Source organism: Conger conger, chromosome 3, assembly GCF_963514075.1.
Source record: "Conger conger chromosome 3, fConCon1.1, whole genome shotgun sequence".
In the NCBI taxonomy this organism is placed as follows: Eukaryota; Metazoa; Chordata; class Actinopteri; order Anguilliformes; family Congridae; genus Conger; species Conger conger.
Window position 1 is genome coordinate 32,539,569 of NC_083762.1, and position 16,397 is coordinate 32,555,965.

Here is a 16,397-nt window from a genome sequence, read left to right on the forward strand (position 1 = left end):
CAAATATTAAATAAAAACTAATTTGGCATAAAAACAGAAATATTAAATTAAAAATTTAAATATACTATGTACATACAATTACAGAAACATCCACTGCATATCACACACAATCAAGACGTTATAAATATGAAGAAAGCCACAAGCACAGGAGAGTAGAGGAGGTTTCCCCAGGGTTTTAACTCCCAGAGTCTACGACGACGCGCCCGTCTTTGTCCTTGATGCGCAGTCTGCCGGTGGGGTAGCGGGTCTCCTGCCGGCCGTCAGAGTAGACCGTCTTCACCGTCCCATCAGGGTACTCTCGACGTTTAAACTTGTCCGTGTGCACCTCCCTCTGCCCATTGTTAAACTGGATCACTTTGGTGCCGTCTCTGCCAGGATAGAATATTGTATTATTGTACAATACAGGAGAAATAATTTACTACAGCGCAGTAACTGTACTCTCTGTATCAGAATTCAGTAACTAAACCATAACCTTGCCCTCAAGGAATTAAAGCCAACTTTATCCCCCATTCCAACCCAAACGCGGTCCATTTCCCATTATCCCCAAGAACCCCGTAGGGCAGTGATCACCAACCCTGTTCCTGGAGATCTACTGTCCCTGTAGGTTTTCACTCCAACCCTAACAAAGCACCTCATTCAATTGCTTCTGATCTCATTCAGCTGCTAATTAGTAGAATCTGGTGTGCCAAATTAGGGAAGAATTGAAAACCTTCAGGACAGTAGATCTCCAGGAACAGGGTTGGTGACCCCTGCAATAGGGCGTGTTTAACTCGTACGAGTGCGCTGTGGTCATTGGTAACTCATGGTTTGACTTGTATGAGTGCACTGTGGTCACAGATAACTCACGGTTTGACTTGTATGAGTGCCCTGTGGTCACAGATAACTCACGGTTTGACTTGTATGAGTGCACTGTGGTCACAGATAACTCACGGTTTGACTTGTATGAGTGCACTGTGGTCACAGATAACTCACGGTTTGACTTGTATGAGTGCACTGTGGTCACAGATAACTCACGGTTTGACTTGTATGAGTGCACTGTGGTCACAGATAACTCACGGTTTGACTTGTATGAGTGCACTGTGGTCACAGATAACTCACGGTTTGACTTGTATGAGTGCACTGTGGTCACAGATAACTCACGGTTTGACTTGTATGAGTGCACTGTGGTCACAGATAACTCACGGTTTGACTTGTATGAGTGCACTGTGGTCACCGATAACTCACGGTTTGACTTGTATGAGTGCACTGTGGTCACAGATAACTCACGGTTTGACTTGTATGATGGTCCCGTCCGGAAGCACGCTCTCCACGTCCCCGTTCGGCCCTAGGTTCTTTACCGTCTGGTCAGGAAAGGTGATTTCCTTACGACCGTCTGGGAAATGCTTCTCTGATGTGGAAAAGAGTGCAGGGGCATGTCAGGGGGCAGTTATCGGAAGGAGCAGCACATCAGAAGGGGTTTTGGGGAGGTCAGAGGCCATTTTAGGGTGTGGGGGAATGGGGTATGGGGCACACTGGTAGAAGATGGGCAGTTGTGGGGCAAAGGGCAGTTAAGTGACAGTGCTAGTTAAGGGACACAGAGGCAGGTCAAGGGCAGTGGATACAGGTCTCACCGATCTGGTTGTTAGGGAACTGTAGAACCTCCATGCCGTCAGGGTAAGTGGTGTGAGTGGTCTGGGTGTTTGCATAGTAGTAAATCTAAAGAGAAAAGCACAAAGTCTCATGAGCTGTCCTGAGCAGAAAGTGAATAGGTCACTGTTGATCAGGTCTAAGAGGAGACAGGCTAAAATATTGTTCAGAAACCAGTAGTTTGGGACATTCATTAGGAAGAATCTTAATTTTGCTTGCTTAAAGGCCAAATTCCACTGTAGAATGCACTTTTACTTGTTGAAGAGTGGCTATCCTGATTAAAATGTGCTCTCAGCCAGCCTCTACCTGCAGCGAGTGCAGAGATATAGTGCCAAACTGCTACACATGCTCCAGTGCTAAAATTGGCTTCCACATGATTCACCAAACTGGACCACATTGGGCAGTGTCGTTGTTCCTATCCTTTCCGAAGTAGCTAAACTCAAACTCAAAGAAACTGTCCATCTAAAAAGGCTGTCCATAATTTCAAATTACCCAACCCACTGTAGTTCTTCAAAAATGAGGACGTGTGGAGAAATGAGTGGGTGGAGCAACATGGTGCTATCGACGTTTCACTGTTTTACATCACTGTTAACTTAAGCCTTATTTTTCCAGCAGCCACATTCCAAACCGCTGATGCAAAGCAGCTGTAGGCTGTCAGACTCACCACTCTCTGGTCCTCCATGACCTGCTTGACGTCACCGTTGAAAAAGTTGACTTTGACGGTGCGCCCGTCGGCTGACACCTCTTTGCGGGTTCCGTTGGGGAAGACTATGAGCCGGGTCCCACAGCGCAGGACGGTCTCAATCTGCCCAACCAGGGAGAGAGGGGCATGCCTATGTGATGTCACAGCACTGAGGCCTCTAATAGTGTCTAAGTCCTATAAATCTATCTGTACCTCCCCCTGATCAATAAGGCATGACAATATGTCAGAAATCAGACCTAACAGACACTCAAAGCAACAACTGCTTACTACAAAAAAACTGAATTTGTATTTATTCTGATGTTTCGGTGCTAGAACTTCATCATAATATAGAGATCACTGAAATGAGGAAGGAAAGGGGAGGGAGGGGAATTCTCCTCAGAATACTTGGAAATGGTCCCTGGAACTAAAGCTTTGGTCACACATTCCTCACTTCTTCACCAGACAAAAGTGTGTTAACCCCTTATGGGCGGATTTCAAGACACATGACCGTTGAAACGCATAGTGATTCCTAGGCCTTTCTATGGGTCTTCTATAGGGCGCCTTAGTCAATAATGGGTTAAGTGGGAAGGTGTTTAACAGCTGAGCTGAACAATAAAAGATGGTCTGGTGTGGTCTCTTTAACTTTTAACTTGGTTAAAATGTAATCATCCAGAGGCAAAGGATTGCCTTCTGCTTCCTGAATGTTGAGTTGATGAATATTCATGCATAAAATGAGAGCCAATAGGAACCACTGGATACTCTAATGGGATTAGGGATCAACCAACTGACTGCATTCTCAACATTCCACTTGGCAGCTGAAGTGTTTCTGAAACTTGCTTTTATTACTATTATTTGTAACACATTTTGTGGGCTTGGGAGGCGAGTTTACACTAATATGAAAAACCCTGTTCAACATATACAGCAAAAGTCTGCCTCAAATTTGATGCAGCTGTATGAAGGCTTCTTGGTTATTTACTTGTTACATTCTTAGCCAAAGTGAACAATTAAGAAGTAAGCGATTTTCTATTCTTTGTAAACATTGTCTACAATGAATAACTTTGCCCCTTCTGCACGTTATTTCAGTTAACTTTCTCAAATATCTCTTAGAATGACTACTTTCAACAGCAGTTAATAGACAATGCTTGTTCAGAAATGCCCCCACACAAACACACCTTTCCATCAGGATGAGTGATCTCCTTCCGGCTCTGCTCTTCCTCCTCCTCCTCCTCTTCCTCCTCAAAGGACTCTGTCTGTGACACAACTGCTCTCTGTTGAGAAGATTATCACACACACTAACCGCTTACAAACTTGACTTGTTTTCTACAGCTTTGCCATCAACCTACCCAGACCAAAGGTCATAACATCTCCACAGGTTTTTGGTAATAAGTTGCCCGAGGCTGAAACTCACCATCTCAGCCATCATAAGGAGGAGAAATACGAAGACACTCCCAAAGTATACACTGCCACCACACTTACAGAAATTGAATATACCCAAAATATGAACCTTTATCAAGATAACACATGACAATATATGAGCAAATATACAAATATACATAGATTTCAAGTTCATACTTTGAACTGTATTTATCCACAAAACCCTGCAATGTATTTCACACCCACACCTCATCCCACAATGTGACCTTAACCCACCCCATGTAAAACAGGTTTATCTGAAGACGACTCTCACTCACAGAAAGCAGAGCTGGAGGAGTCCTTGCTGTCTGTGCTGTGATAGGCTGCCCTTGATCCTGTTCCTGTGCTCCAGATCTGAGGCTGGGTGCCGGTGGGGACTTCCTGCTGCTGCTTCCTGCAGACGAGAACAGAATGTCGTTTTCACATTTCTGTCACACGGCGGAAACGCGCTCTCTGGACCAGAGGTCGACTGACAGTTGCCAGAGAGGGGATGACCTGTGTCTCAACCAAAACATAATTTTACAGTGAAATCTGCCTTGGCAGTCACTTACACGATAGCCACTTTAATTACTTCTGTGGGTGGCTGCCTTAGACAGGTTTCATTGTATTTGAAAATAACAAAACACTGTATTACTTATCTGAACAGCACAGTAGCATCTTTTTCATGAAAATCTAATCCACGCTGTTGATGTGGTCCATACAGCAGCACATCACAACTGCTCTAGACTCGTTTATCCTCATTTACCCATCTGGATACATGCATGCAGGTTCTGATAGATAGCAATCAATTCAGGTTTTGAAAACAGTACCAGCAATGCTTGAGGTGGAAAAAAATAAGTGCCGGTATTCATTCGAGCAAAATCTAGAAGTCCCAGCACTTTCAATCTTTGAGCCAAAGACATGCACACAGCAGGCACCTTTGAATTAACATTAAGCAAAAGACTGCTGATATGACATTTCACAAGATGATGCTAAACAAGATGGTGCTCCTAAGATTTAGCCAATTACTTCCACTGAGGGCAGTGAGTGGGAAGAACTCCCATGTAGTGCATGCAAGTCTCCCATCATTCACTGCAAAGTCTCCTATGATGTGTGAGATGCTGGTGAAATGCTTGATACTGGAATTGCATTACAGCACCAAATCAGACTGGGTTTGCCATACACAACAGAAAAAGATACAATTCCAATTTTATTTGAATCTGATCAAAATATGATTTGATTATATTTTTGTTACTAAGATTACTACCACAACAGACATACATATTGAAATAAATGCAGTAATTATTTCCTTTAAACAGGACATCCACAATGCAGATACCCACTCTGAGTGCCCCTGGGAGGAATGGTCACCCTTCGGGTCTCCCTGGCAGTGACAGTCAAAGGCTGGCTGGCCTTCACAGCACCTGGCGGGCTCTTTAACACAAGATTAGGGGTTACAGAGAGATGAGAAAGACATTACACAGAGATTATAGAGGTATTACACAGGGATTGCACAGCGATTGCAATGGGGGATGCAGTAACGTGAGGTAAGATTAAGAGGCTTTCACTGATGATGTCAGAGTGAGCGCAGTAATACTCAACAGAGGACTCAAGGACCTGTGTGAAGTGATGTAGGGCTAGGTGCAGCAATATTCAGACAGGAAATGATGTCGGAGCAGGCATATGGAGGCATGCAGGCACTCACGGTGGATTTGGAGCGGGCCGCACTGCTCCCACAGGGCTTCCTGCAGCTCTCCCTCTCCGCCTCGTCCCTCTTCCAGGCGGAGACTCGGAGGCGCTCCAGGGCGCGCACCTCCTCCCGCAGGGCGCTGTTCTCCTCCGCCAGGGCCTCGGCCTGCTGCCGCAGCCGGCTGTGAGTGTTGGACCAGCGCCCCTCCCGGCGATGGAGCTCCTCCTGCAGGGAGCTCAGCTGCAGCTTCAGGGCCTGAGACACAGTCAGGAGCGTGAGCGTGCAGTTCTGACTGCTGCCCTCTACATTACATTACATTACGTGGTATTTAGCAGACGCTCTTATCCAGAGCGACGTACAACAAAGTGCAAATCAATCACAAGAACAAGTGCAAAAGTAGACCTGAGAGGACAGTACAGTTCCGAGTCCTAGTGTAAACATACAGAAATTCAGAACCCTTGAAGAGTACAATCAACATTCAAACTAGCATACCACTGTTGGCAGCTAGAATACAACAACAGCCAATAAAAACAACAATACCTATACAAATAACAATATCTATACATAAGTGCCATTACGGTCTAAGGCTAATCACAGTGATTGTGAGTTGGGGAGGGAAAGGTGTAGCCTGAAGAGATGGGTCTTCAGTCTGCGCTTGAAGGAGGTCAGAGACTCTGCCATTCTGACATTCACCGGGAGGTCATTCCACCACCGTGGGACCAGGACAGACAGCAGTTCTGAGCGTGAAGTGCAGGTGTGGCGAGGGGGAGGCGCCAGACGGCACGAAGTGGCAGAACGGAGGGGTCTTGTTGGTGTATAGGTCTTGATAAGGGATTGAATATACACAGGGGCTGATCCTTTAACCGCCTGGTATGCGAGCACCAAAGTTTTAAATTTGATGCGAGCCATAACAGGCAGCCAGTGGAGGTTGCTGAGCAGGGGGGTGACATGTGAATGTCTGGGAACATTGAATACCAGACGGGCTGCAGCATTCTGGATGAGTTGTAGGGGTCTGATGGCAGATGCTGGAAGGCCAGCCAGCAGAGAATTGCAATAGTCCAGGCGGGACAGGACCATTGCTTGAACAAGGAGCTGAGTGGAGTAGGTGGTGAGAAAGGGTCGGATTCTCCGGATGTTGTACAGGAAGAACCTGCACGCCCGGGTCACCGTAGCGATGTTCTTGGAGAAGGATAGCCTTTTGTCCATCACCACTCCAAGGTTTATTGCACTAGGGGATGAGGTCACTGTGGTATCCCCTAGTGAGATGGAGAAATCAGAGAAGGGAGAGGTTAAAGCAGGGATGAAGATCACCTCCGTCTTATCTGGGTTGAGCTTTAGATGGTGGTTGCCCATCCAGCTCTGGATGTCTCTCAGGCAGGCGGAGATACGGGTAGAGACCTGTGTGTCTGATGGGGGGAAGGAGAGAAAGAGTTGGGTGTCATCGGCATAACAATGATAGGAGATGCCATGAGCAGAGATAACGGGGCCAAGGGATCTCGTGTAGATGGAGAAGAGGGGTCCGAGGACTGAGCCCTGGGGGACTCCTGTAACAAGGGGGCGAGGGGTTGACACTTCTCCAGCCCAGGACACCTGGGAGGACCTGCCAGAGAGATAGGATTGGATCCACTCTAAGGCTGTGCCACAGATCCCTGTAGATGCCAGGGAGGCTAAGAGGATGGAGTGGTTGACCGTGTCGAACGCCGCAGAGAGGTCAAGAAGGATCAGGACAGAGGAGAGAGAGGTTGCTCGTGCAGCCTGAAGGGACTCGTTGACAGAGAGGAGTGCAGTCTCCGTCGAGTGGCCAGGTCTGAAGCCGGACTGGTGGGGGTCCAGCAGGTTATTCTGAGAGAGGAAGGAAGAGAGTTGATTGGAGGCGGCTCGTTCAATGGATTTGGATAGAAAAGGAAGGAGAGATACCGGACGGTAGTTTTGAATGCAGGAGGGGTCAAGAGTGGGTTTCTTTAGGAGCGGGGTGATGTAGGCCCTCTTGAATGATGAGGGAAAGCAGCCAGAGGACAGAGAGGAGTTAACAAGGGAGGTGACAAACGGGAGGATGTCAGGTGTGATTGCCTGAAAGAGGTTTGAGGGGATGGGGTCCAGGGCACAAGTAGTAGGGCGGTGGGAGAGCAGGAGTTGAGACACATCAGCATCTGTAAGGGGACAGAAAGAGGAGAAACAGGGGGCAGACACAGAAATGGAGGCAGGCATAGAAGTGGTGGTGGTCACGAAGGTGCTGCGGATATCTGCAACCTTCTCGTCAAAAAATACCGCAAAGTCATCAGCAGTGAGCGAAGACTGAGATGGTGGGGGAGGTGTGCTGAGGAGAGAGGAGAAAATGGAGGACAGTTGATGAGGGTTAAAAGTGGAGTTCTGGATTTTTGTTTGGTAGTAATTTCTTTTGGGAGTGGTGATAGCAGAGGAGAATTCCGCCAGGAGAGACTGGTAGGAAGACAGTTGTTCTGTTCACCTCACCTGTATCTCCTCACACTCCTTCTCATCTCACCTGTATATCCTCACTCTCCTGTTCATCTCACCTGTATCTCCTCACACTCCTGTTCATCTCACCTGTATCTCCTCACACTCCTTCTCATCTCACCTGTATATCCTCACTCTCCTGTTCATCTCACCTGTATCTCCTCACACTCCTGTTCATCTCACCTGTATCTCCTCACACTCCTTCTCATCTCACCTGTATATCCTCACTCTCCTGTTCATCTCACCTGTACCTCCTCACACTCCTGTTCATCTCACCTGTATATCCTCACTCTCCTGTTCATCTCACCTGTATCTCCTCACTCTCCTGTTCATCTCACCTGTATCTCCTCACACTCCTGTTCATCTCACCTGTATCTCCTCACACTCCTTCTCATCTCACCTGTATATCCTCACTCTCCTGTTCATCTCACCTGTATATCCTCACACTCCTGTTCATCTCACCTGTATATCCTCACTCTCCTGTTCATCTCACCTGTATCTCCTCACACTCCTGTTCATCTCACCTGTATCTCCTCACACTCCTTCTCATCTCACCTGTATATCCTCACTCTCCTGTTCATCTCACCTGTATCTCCTCACACTCCTGTTCATCTCACCTGTATCTCCTCACACTCCTTCTCATCTCACCTGTATATCCTCACTCTCCTGTTCATCTCACCTGTATCTCCTCACTCTCCTGTTCATCTCACCTGTATATCCTCACACTCCTTCTCATCTCACCTGTATATCCTCACTCTCCTGTTCATCTCACCTGTATATCCTCACACTCCTGTTCATCTCACCTGTATATCCTCACTCTCCTGTTCATCTCACCTGTATCTCCTCACACTCCTGTTCATCTCACCTGTATCTCCTCACACTCCTTCTCATCTCACCTGTATATCCTCACTCTCCTGTTCATCTCACCTGTATCTCCTCACACTCCTGTTCATCTCACCTGTATCTCCTCACACTCCTTCTCATCTCACCTGTATATCCTCACTCTCCTGTTCATCTCACCTGTATCTCCTCACTCTCCTGTTCATCTCACCTGTATATCCTCACTCTCCTGTTCATCTCACCTGTATCTCCTCACTCTCCTGTTCATCTCACCTGTATCTCCTCACACTCCTGTTCATCTCACCTGTATCTCCTCACACTCCTTCTCATCTCACCTGTATATCCTCACTCTCCTGTTCATCTCACCTGTATCTCCTCACACTCCTGTTCATCTCACCTGTATCTCCTCACGCTCCTTCTTGTCAGGTATGGCCCGGGCGGCAGCGGCATGCTTCTCGAACAACTTGCGCTCCTTCTGCAGCTTGCGAGTTTCCTCCTTCTTAAACTCCTCCAACCGTGCCAGCTCCTCCTCCTTCATCCGCTCAAACTCCGCCCTCTCCTTCCTGTGAGCCCACCCCCGCTCTATTATTCCACTTTCTGTTTGGATCTCTCCGATTATAATATATCTCATATTATGGCACATGGTAGTTTGTGTATTTCCTCTATTGCAAAATATAAAAGTAATGAAAATTCGGTATAATTATTTTCTTTATCAATTCGGTATTCTTTTCCTGCCTTAAAGGGTGACTGAATGCAGATCGAGTCGGCAGTCTGTGCCAGTCAGTCACTATTTACAGTACAAAAAGGGACTTCCTGGAGGACTTTTGGGTAAATAACAAAAAAAACGATTCCATTGTGTTCTACTTGAGAGCCACATAATATTCATACATTAAATTTATACCAAAATTCTCATCCCTAGTTTTCTGCACCTCCAGAGGGTGGGCTTGCACTCTTCCTCAAGTGAAGAGACGCACCCACAGTCACGCCCTTACCTGAGCGCCTCCAGAGTTTTCTCCCGTTCCTGCCGCTGGCTGGCCAGGGCTGTGTTCTCTGAGCGGAACCGCTCGATCTCAATTTCTAGCTCCACAAGTCTCTCTCTCAGAAGCCTGGACTGGCGCCCTGTGGGGTGTGGGGGACATATGAATGCCTGCGTGTCAAGTCACTAATGCATAGGCCAGAATACGACATGATTTAAATTCAGATTACAGAAGTAATTTGTGCCCTCTTACCTGTCACTTGGTCTCCTGCTGTCACTGTGGGTGCAGGGGCCGGGGGAGGGGGAGGTTGTGGTTTGGGCTTCAGTGAGGGGAAAAGTTTGGCGACTAGCTGAGAGGTGGGGGGCGGTTCCAATTCCCGAAGGACCGGGCTGACCTGCGGTACGCATTCAGGAACCTTCACAGTGGCCACCTTCCTCTTCAGTGCTCTATCGCTCTCTCCTCCCGGAGGATCATGGGTAATGCCCCCGCCATCACTGCTGCCGCCGTCTTCTGCATTGCCGGTGTCTTCCAAATCGTTCCAGGTGTCATCGTCGTCGAATACCAAGCGGTCCTCCTTGAAACCCTGCCCCTGGCCCTCCGTCAGAGTGGAGTCATTGTGGTCCGTGTAGCCATCGGTTCCGCCGTGTTCACCCGCTCTGCAAAGGTCGCCCTCTTCGTCCTGGTAGGACGTCTTGTCGTACTGCCCCTGGGATGGGGAGAAGCAGGGGCTGCTGGGTAACGCCGGTGCTTGCTGCAGTACTTCCTGCTCCGGCTCATCTTCCATCTCCTCGGAGTCTGAAGTGCAGGAATCCGATGTGACTGCCGCACCTCTCTCGCCCGATCCCTCCACGGGATCTACCCTGGCCGCCGCTGCCACGGCGATGGATGGGCAGGAGGGCAGGGTGCTCCCCGGTCGGTCAGGGGCGTCACCGCTACTCAGGCCCGCTTTGGGCGGGGAGGGCTTGGGGGACTTGATGGGGGTGGAGGAGAGCCGGCGGTGGGGGTGGCGGCGCCCCCTGCTGTCCTGCCGGTCCAACTCCAGGACCTTCAAGACGAAGGAGGAGTTGCTGGAGAAGGACATCTCCTCGGCCGCCTGCTCCAGCAGCTCAAACTCCCCCAGCTCCACCCTCTCCCTCTGCCTCTCCAGGTCCCAGCTCTCTAGCTTAGTCTGGAAGGACTGCTCCAGCGAGTACTCCTGCCCTGGGGCGACTTGCCTGCCTCCACCTAACTCCTCCACCCCCTTGGCCAGGCCGGCCCTCACCTGCGACGCCTGACCCGGAGCATGTTGGGACTTGATGGGCAGCGGTACCTCTTGCTGCAGCTGTTGTGGCTGTTTGACTTCACTCCTGGGCCTCCCCAAACTGACACCCATGGAGTTCAGCTTCTGCTGGCCCGTTGGAACACAGGGTTGTCGCGGCACCCGGCCCGGCTTCGTTTCCTTCATTTTGGCCCTGGTCCGGTTGGGCGGCATGGACGTGGAAAGAGGCTCTCGGCTGAGGACGGTGGTCTTGCGTTGGACGGGAGGTCGACGTCGATCGTCGCCGCTGGCAGACTCGGCGGCCCCTTGGGTGCTTGTGGGCTTGGAGACCTCTTTACTGCCCCTCCGAGGTGCCAGGGCTTTACCCCCCATGAAGCGGGACAGGCCTTCCCCCCTCCTGAGGAATGGCCTCTTTGGATTGGCTCGGACTTCCTCTGCCCCCGCAGAGCCCTGTGGACAGGGACAGGCAAAATACTAAATACCTCTCAAATGAAGTAATCTATAAACTATGAGCAAAATGGTGGTGGTGTAGGATACTTTGCAGGTGGTAAAGAGGTATCCACCATACAAAAATGAGGTGAGCAACCCATGTTGTGTATGAAATACATACAAACAAATTAATATGTCAAATGACTGTATTTTAAATACTGCCCATCACTGGTTGTAGATACACCTAAACAAAGCTCTGAAGAAAAATAAGACTAACATCTGGTTTGAATAACAGACAGACAGCGAGGTTCCTCTGTTTCTGCAGTATGTAAAATTAGCGGTGATATTCTGTGACGTTCTGACCTGTTTCTGCGTGCCAGAATTCAGTCTCTGCTCCTCCATCCGCAGCTGTTCTTCCAGCAGCTCCTCAAATGTCCGACTCCTCCCTCCAATCCCAGGTCTGATGGGTCTGCAGACACGGAACCAACAAACCAGAAGGACTGAGACACAGAGGATATTCAACATTGAGATGGACCTCTTCAGAATTATCATCCACAGCATGTTAAACAATGCCTGGACTGGATGTATTACCATCATTGGCATTCGGCAGACGCTCTTATCCAGAGCGACGTACAGTTGATTAGACTAAGAAGGAGACAATCCTCCCCTGGAGCAATGCAGGGTTAAGGGACTTTCTCAAGGGCCCAACGGCTGTGCGGATCATTTACCTTAACCACTACACTACAGGCCGCCCTATGTCTGATCATGTATGTTCACACGATAGAACATGCATACATTTGGAGTTGTGTAAATGCAAAGAAGAGCATTACAATTGACAGTGGAATCTAATTCTATACAGATGTTAGCTGAGTCAAATTTGCAGTTACCGGTCCTGCAAATTCTTGGGTTCTTCTCCCTTTCTGTCGGCAATCTGCGGAGAGTCTGCAATGCATGAGGGGACAGCATGTCGAGAATCTTCTTCCTCCTCCTCAGCTACTTCATCATCATCAACATCATCATCCTCCCGGAAAGGGTCTTCACTCCATCGCTGAACACGAACATTTGAACCTGATGAGATAAAGTTGCTTTTGTTTTATCATTTTTATTTATTTGTTTACCAAATTTAGATTTTGATACCGATACCAGCTTTGGGACCTTGGTATGGTAAATCGCTGCTAACCAAGAATTTCTCATAAAATGAAATGCAAACTAAACATATCTTTTTAGGAACAAATATCTGACATCCAAAATCAGAAATAAAGTCACTTTGTGAACAACAGCACTGCACATGTCTAAACCATCCAAATATCACGCATCTTATTATCACACCTGTTGGGATTTTAACTCCTTGAAGAGCTAGGGGTGGCTGTCCAACACATGCTAGGTTAGATGTGTTGCTGCCCTCTATTTAATTTTGCAGATTTCTTATCCAAGGTCTCAAACACAGGACCACTCTTGGTGAGAAATGTCAGTAAAAAATGTGTTGGCTTTTAAATTATTTTTTCATTAGAAATTAATTAGTTACAATTGGCTGCTTCCAGTTCCTTGTCCATTGTTCAAACACTTTGATTTTGTGCAAGATAAGCACCAAGCCCAGAGTATTATTCAGTTTTACCCAAGGTCTTGTCAGGGTCTTCTTTCTCCTCTTCCTCGGGGTGACAATGAAGGTCTGCAGCAGGAGGGCTGCTGGGGGCCCATTGCAGGGGTGAGACAGGCTGCCGTTGGAGAACAGGGGCCCCCTGGAGATCCGACACAGTGGAAAGGCAGGGCTGCTTCTCTCCCTGTGACATAGAGGGGCCCTCCAGGACCGTATCAGCCCCCCAGTCCCCCTCTGTCAGCTGAGACTCCCCCAAGTCACCTGTAAAGATTCATAGCAACCCTGTACAGCTCACTGTCACACTCCCCCATCATTCATTCATTCATTCATTCATTATCCTAACCCATTTATCCTGGTCGCAGGGGGGCTGGAGCCTATCCCAGCATACATTTGGCAAAAGGCAGGAATACACCTTGGACAGATCGCCAGTCCATCGCAGGGCACACACACCATTCACTCACACACTCATACCTATGGGCAATTTAGACTCCCCAATCAGCCTAACCTGCATGTCTTTGGACTGTGGGAGGAAACCAACGCAAGCACGGAGAGAACTTGCAAACTCCACACAGAAAGGGCCCGGCCAACGGGGATTCGAACCCAGGACCTCCTTGCTGTGAGGCGGCAGTGCTACCCACTGCACCATCCGTGCCGCCACTCCCCCATCAATGACCCATAAATAAAATATTCACAGGCTAGTGCATCACACTGTTGAGAAAGCAGTATATAAAAATAATTAAAATGACCAACAAAAAATATATAGCAGCAGAGATAACTGGGATGTGCTGTCCCTGTCATCCTGTTCCCCCGGCCCAGTTGTGCCCATTCTCCACTCAGCAGCCCACCCGAAAAGTTTTAAAGTCCTTCTGTAAGAATTTTGTTACTTTCAAAATCTTTCAAGACCTTGACTTTATTTTTTGCCTCACTCTCCACTCTTCAGCTAGTGAAGACAAGAGGCCACAGTGTGTGAGCTGGGACACAAACAAGCTTTAATGCCATCTGTCATAGTTTCCCGAGGAGGAGTTACAGAGTAATAACTGACAGGGTTCCAAAATTTTTGCACAAGGCCTTTTTCCTTTTTTTATTATTTTGAAACTGTAAAACATTTTAATAAAAAGTAATCTTGCTTTAAAATTTGAATAAATGTGTCATGTTTAACGTTGTACCATTTAGAGGCCAGGTTCGCTCCTGTTCACATATTAATTGTAAAAGGCTTTTTGACCAGGCAGTGTGACAAGGTAAAACTAAGGGATGGGGGCAGATGAGAGGAGGCGACAGTACCTGCACTAGCCCGCTGCGAGTCATACACCAAACCCAGGAGCCGCTGCTGCTCCTCCAGCAGCTGCTGGAGTTGCTGCATCTGCTGGGCCTTCAACTTCTCTTGCATCTGCTGCTGCCACTCCTTCAGCTGAAAGTTTACATGGCCGCTTAGTACACACTCCCTCGCGCCATTACACATTCAATTTACGCACAATCAGTGTTCAAACAGCTGGATATGTACTCAAGCAATTCTGGTTGTAAAAGTAGCTTGCACCACCACCTCACAATACAATATGTATCCTTGTCATTGGCTATTGATTTAGTCAGAGCCACCGTCAGCCACTGTACTGGGTACACATTTAGCACTCTCTCCCAAGAGACATTATTCTGGCCATGCATTCACACAGGCCAGAGACATGATGCTGATCATTAACTCAGTGAACAAAACCCATACCCGTTACAGAAATGTCTAGAACTTGAAATGTAAAATGTGCATTATCGGATAGACAATTGTTGGTTGTGTTTTGTGGTGTTCTCGTGGTGACAGTAAACAGGTTGTATAGCTTACCTGTTCCAATTTCAGCATCAAGTCTTCTGGTGGCTGTTCAGAAGTCTCCACTATGCTGCCCATGTCACCGGCTGATTCCTGCTTGACAGCACCGGTGTGGGTGTGTTGGAGGGCGGTGAGATTGTTAAAGGCTATCAAGTTCATCTTCCCGAGCAGCTGGTCAGACTTGCCGAGAGCTGCAGCAGCCTCATCCGGGATAAGGTGCTCAACACTCAGGGAACTGCTGTTGCTGGAGTACGGAAGAGGGGCGAACTGCGCTGAGAAGGAGTCGTCGACGTCTTGAGCCGCCCAACTGCTGCCGCTCAGTGACCTGGCTAGGTCCACAGAGGGATTGAGGATCACACCAGCCCGAGAACTGCATGGCATCCATCGTGCGAGGAAGTCGGTCTCTGGGTTGTGCAGACCAGCTTGAGACGACATTATGGCCAGCTGTCCTAGTAGTAGCTTAGCTCTCTGGGAGAATCATAGTAGGACAGATACAGACAGGTCAAAACTCATCAAACAGCTGCAATAACATGTTAACGAGGTTACCATTGCTAGCAAACGTAACTGGTGTTTTTTCTTTGAAGAATTTTTTGGTGAATAAATGTGTTAATGGCGGTTAGGCTTAAGTGTAAAAAACGTCAATTTCGTAATCACGTTTGCATTTACCTAGCATTGTATTTATTGCGCTGCTAATCAGATATCTAAATCTAACTTTTGATTTCTTAGCCAACAGCTAGCTAGTTGATTTGGAGGCAAATGGTTGTTTATCAATACTTCTCTGGCTAAGTTAGCTAGTTAGCATTAATACTCCACTTCAGTTACATGACGAGAGGCAAGTAAGGAAAATGACAACAAACAATAAAGTCAATAGTTAACTCGTTTATTGTGATGAAAAGATAACTGCCAATAACGTAATCGCCAAGATTAAGAACTTACTTAACAGAAAGCTCCTCAACGTTTTAGTTAGTTGACGTTAGCACACTTCAGAAAGAGACAATACAGCTTTCCAAATGTACCGCCGGACCAAAACAAAGCCCGCGAGAGATAGGAAACGAATAATTGTTGCAATGACTTCTGGGGTATGGAGTCCTAGAGCACTCACTTCCGCTGTGGTTGCATTTAGATTTTAATCTAAAATCCAAATTAAGAACCACGGCACCCACAATGCATTGCGCGTATATACATTTTCTGTGAACGTACCTACGGAACGTACAGTATATAAGCAAGACTGTCCGAAAAGTGACAACCACGCCAAAAATTCGAATGTTTTTCCCATAATCTTTCATTTTCAATTATGTAATCACATGTAATAAACAGTATTATTACGCTGCTGTATTGTGGTGCTATTGTACTTCATGGAGAAAAGTGTCTCCAACAGCGACAATTAGAGTACCTGTGCTCTTTGCAGAGAAGAAGCCTTTGGTCTTTGTCCGCTCCAACAATCGTTTTTAACGTTGTCACGTCACGGTGGCCTGTGGTGATGAACCGTATAATTTCAATTCGTTAACGAATTTATTTCATTTTGCCTTAGAAAATAAGAACATAGCTATACAAGAACATAATACATGTCTTCTTACTGTTAAACGGCAGTCCTGACTTTACGATTAAGCTGTCAGAA

The 16,397-nt window shown here is 47.6% G+C and overlaps 1 protein-coding gene across 2 annotated transcripts; it reads right to left on the reverse strand.

The window, feature by feature from the left end:
- Positions 1-33: 33 nt before the first annotated feature.
- Positions 34-16,259, reverse strand: cenpj (centromere protein J). Of its 2 annotated transcripts, none has more exons than XM_061235851.1 (17): positions 16,173-16,259; positions 14,795-15,247; positions 14,248-14,374; positions 12,985-13,227; positions 12,257-12,437; positions 11,733-11,838; positions 9,935-11,390; positions 9,698-9,824; positions 9,103-9,268; positions 5,406-5,645; positions 5,044-5,134; positions 4,000-4,115; positions 3,481-3,576; positions 2,291-2,431; positions 1,611-1,695; positions 1,267-1,387; positions 34-368 (listed from the first exon to the last, which is right to left on the reverse strand). In XM_061235851.1, the coding sequence occupies exons 2-17, from the start codon at positions 15,212-15,214 to the stop codon at positions 176-178; spliced, it is 3,909 nt and encodes a 1,302-aa protein (XP_061091835.1). In that variant the 5' UTR covers positions 15,215-15,247; positions 16,173-16,259; the 3' UTR covers positions 34-175. The 2 variants fall into 2 exon arrangements, with proteins under 2 accessions (XP_061091835.1, XP_061091834.1); XM_061235850.1 differs by lacking the exon at positions 16,173-16,259 and adding an exon at positions 15,716-15,809.
- Between the last annotated feature and the right edge of the window lie 138 nt (positions 16,260-16,397).

Excerpts from the sequence above, each read along its gene's own strand:
- cenpj (XM_061235851.1), bottom strand. The coding sequence starts at position 15,214 with ATGTCGTCTCAAGCTGGTCTGCACAACCCAGAGACCGACTTCCTCGCA. Across the intron at positions 13,228-14,247 it reads CTCGCAGCGGGCTAGTGCAG|GTGACTTGGGGGAGTCTCAG; the intron begins GTACTGTCGCCT and ends GAATCTTTACAG. Across the intron at positions 1,388-1,610 it reads GTTCCCTAACAACCAGATCG|AGAAGCATTTCCCAGACGGT; the intron begins GTGAGACCTGTA and ends TTTCCACATCAG.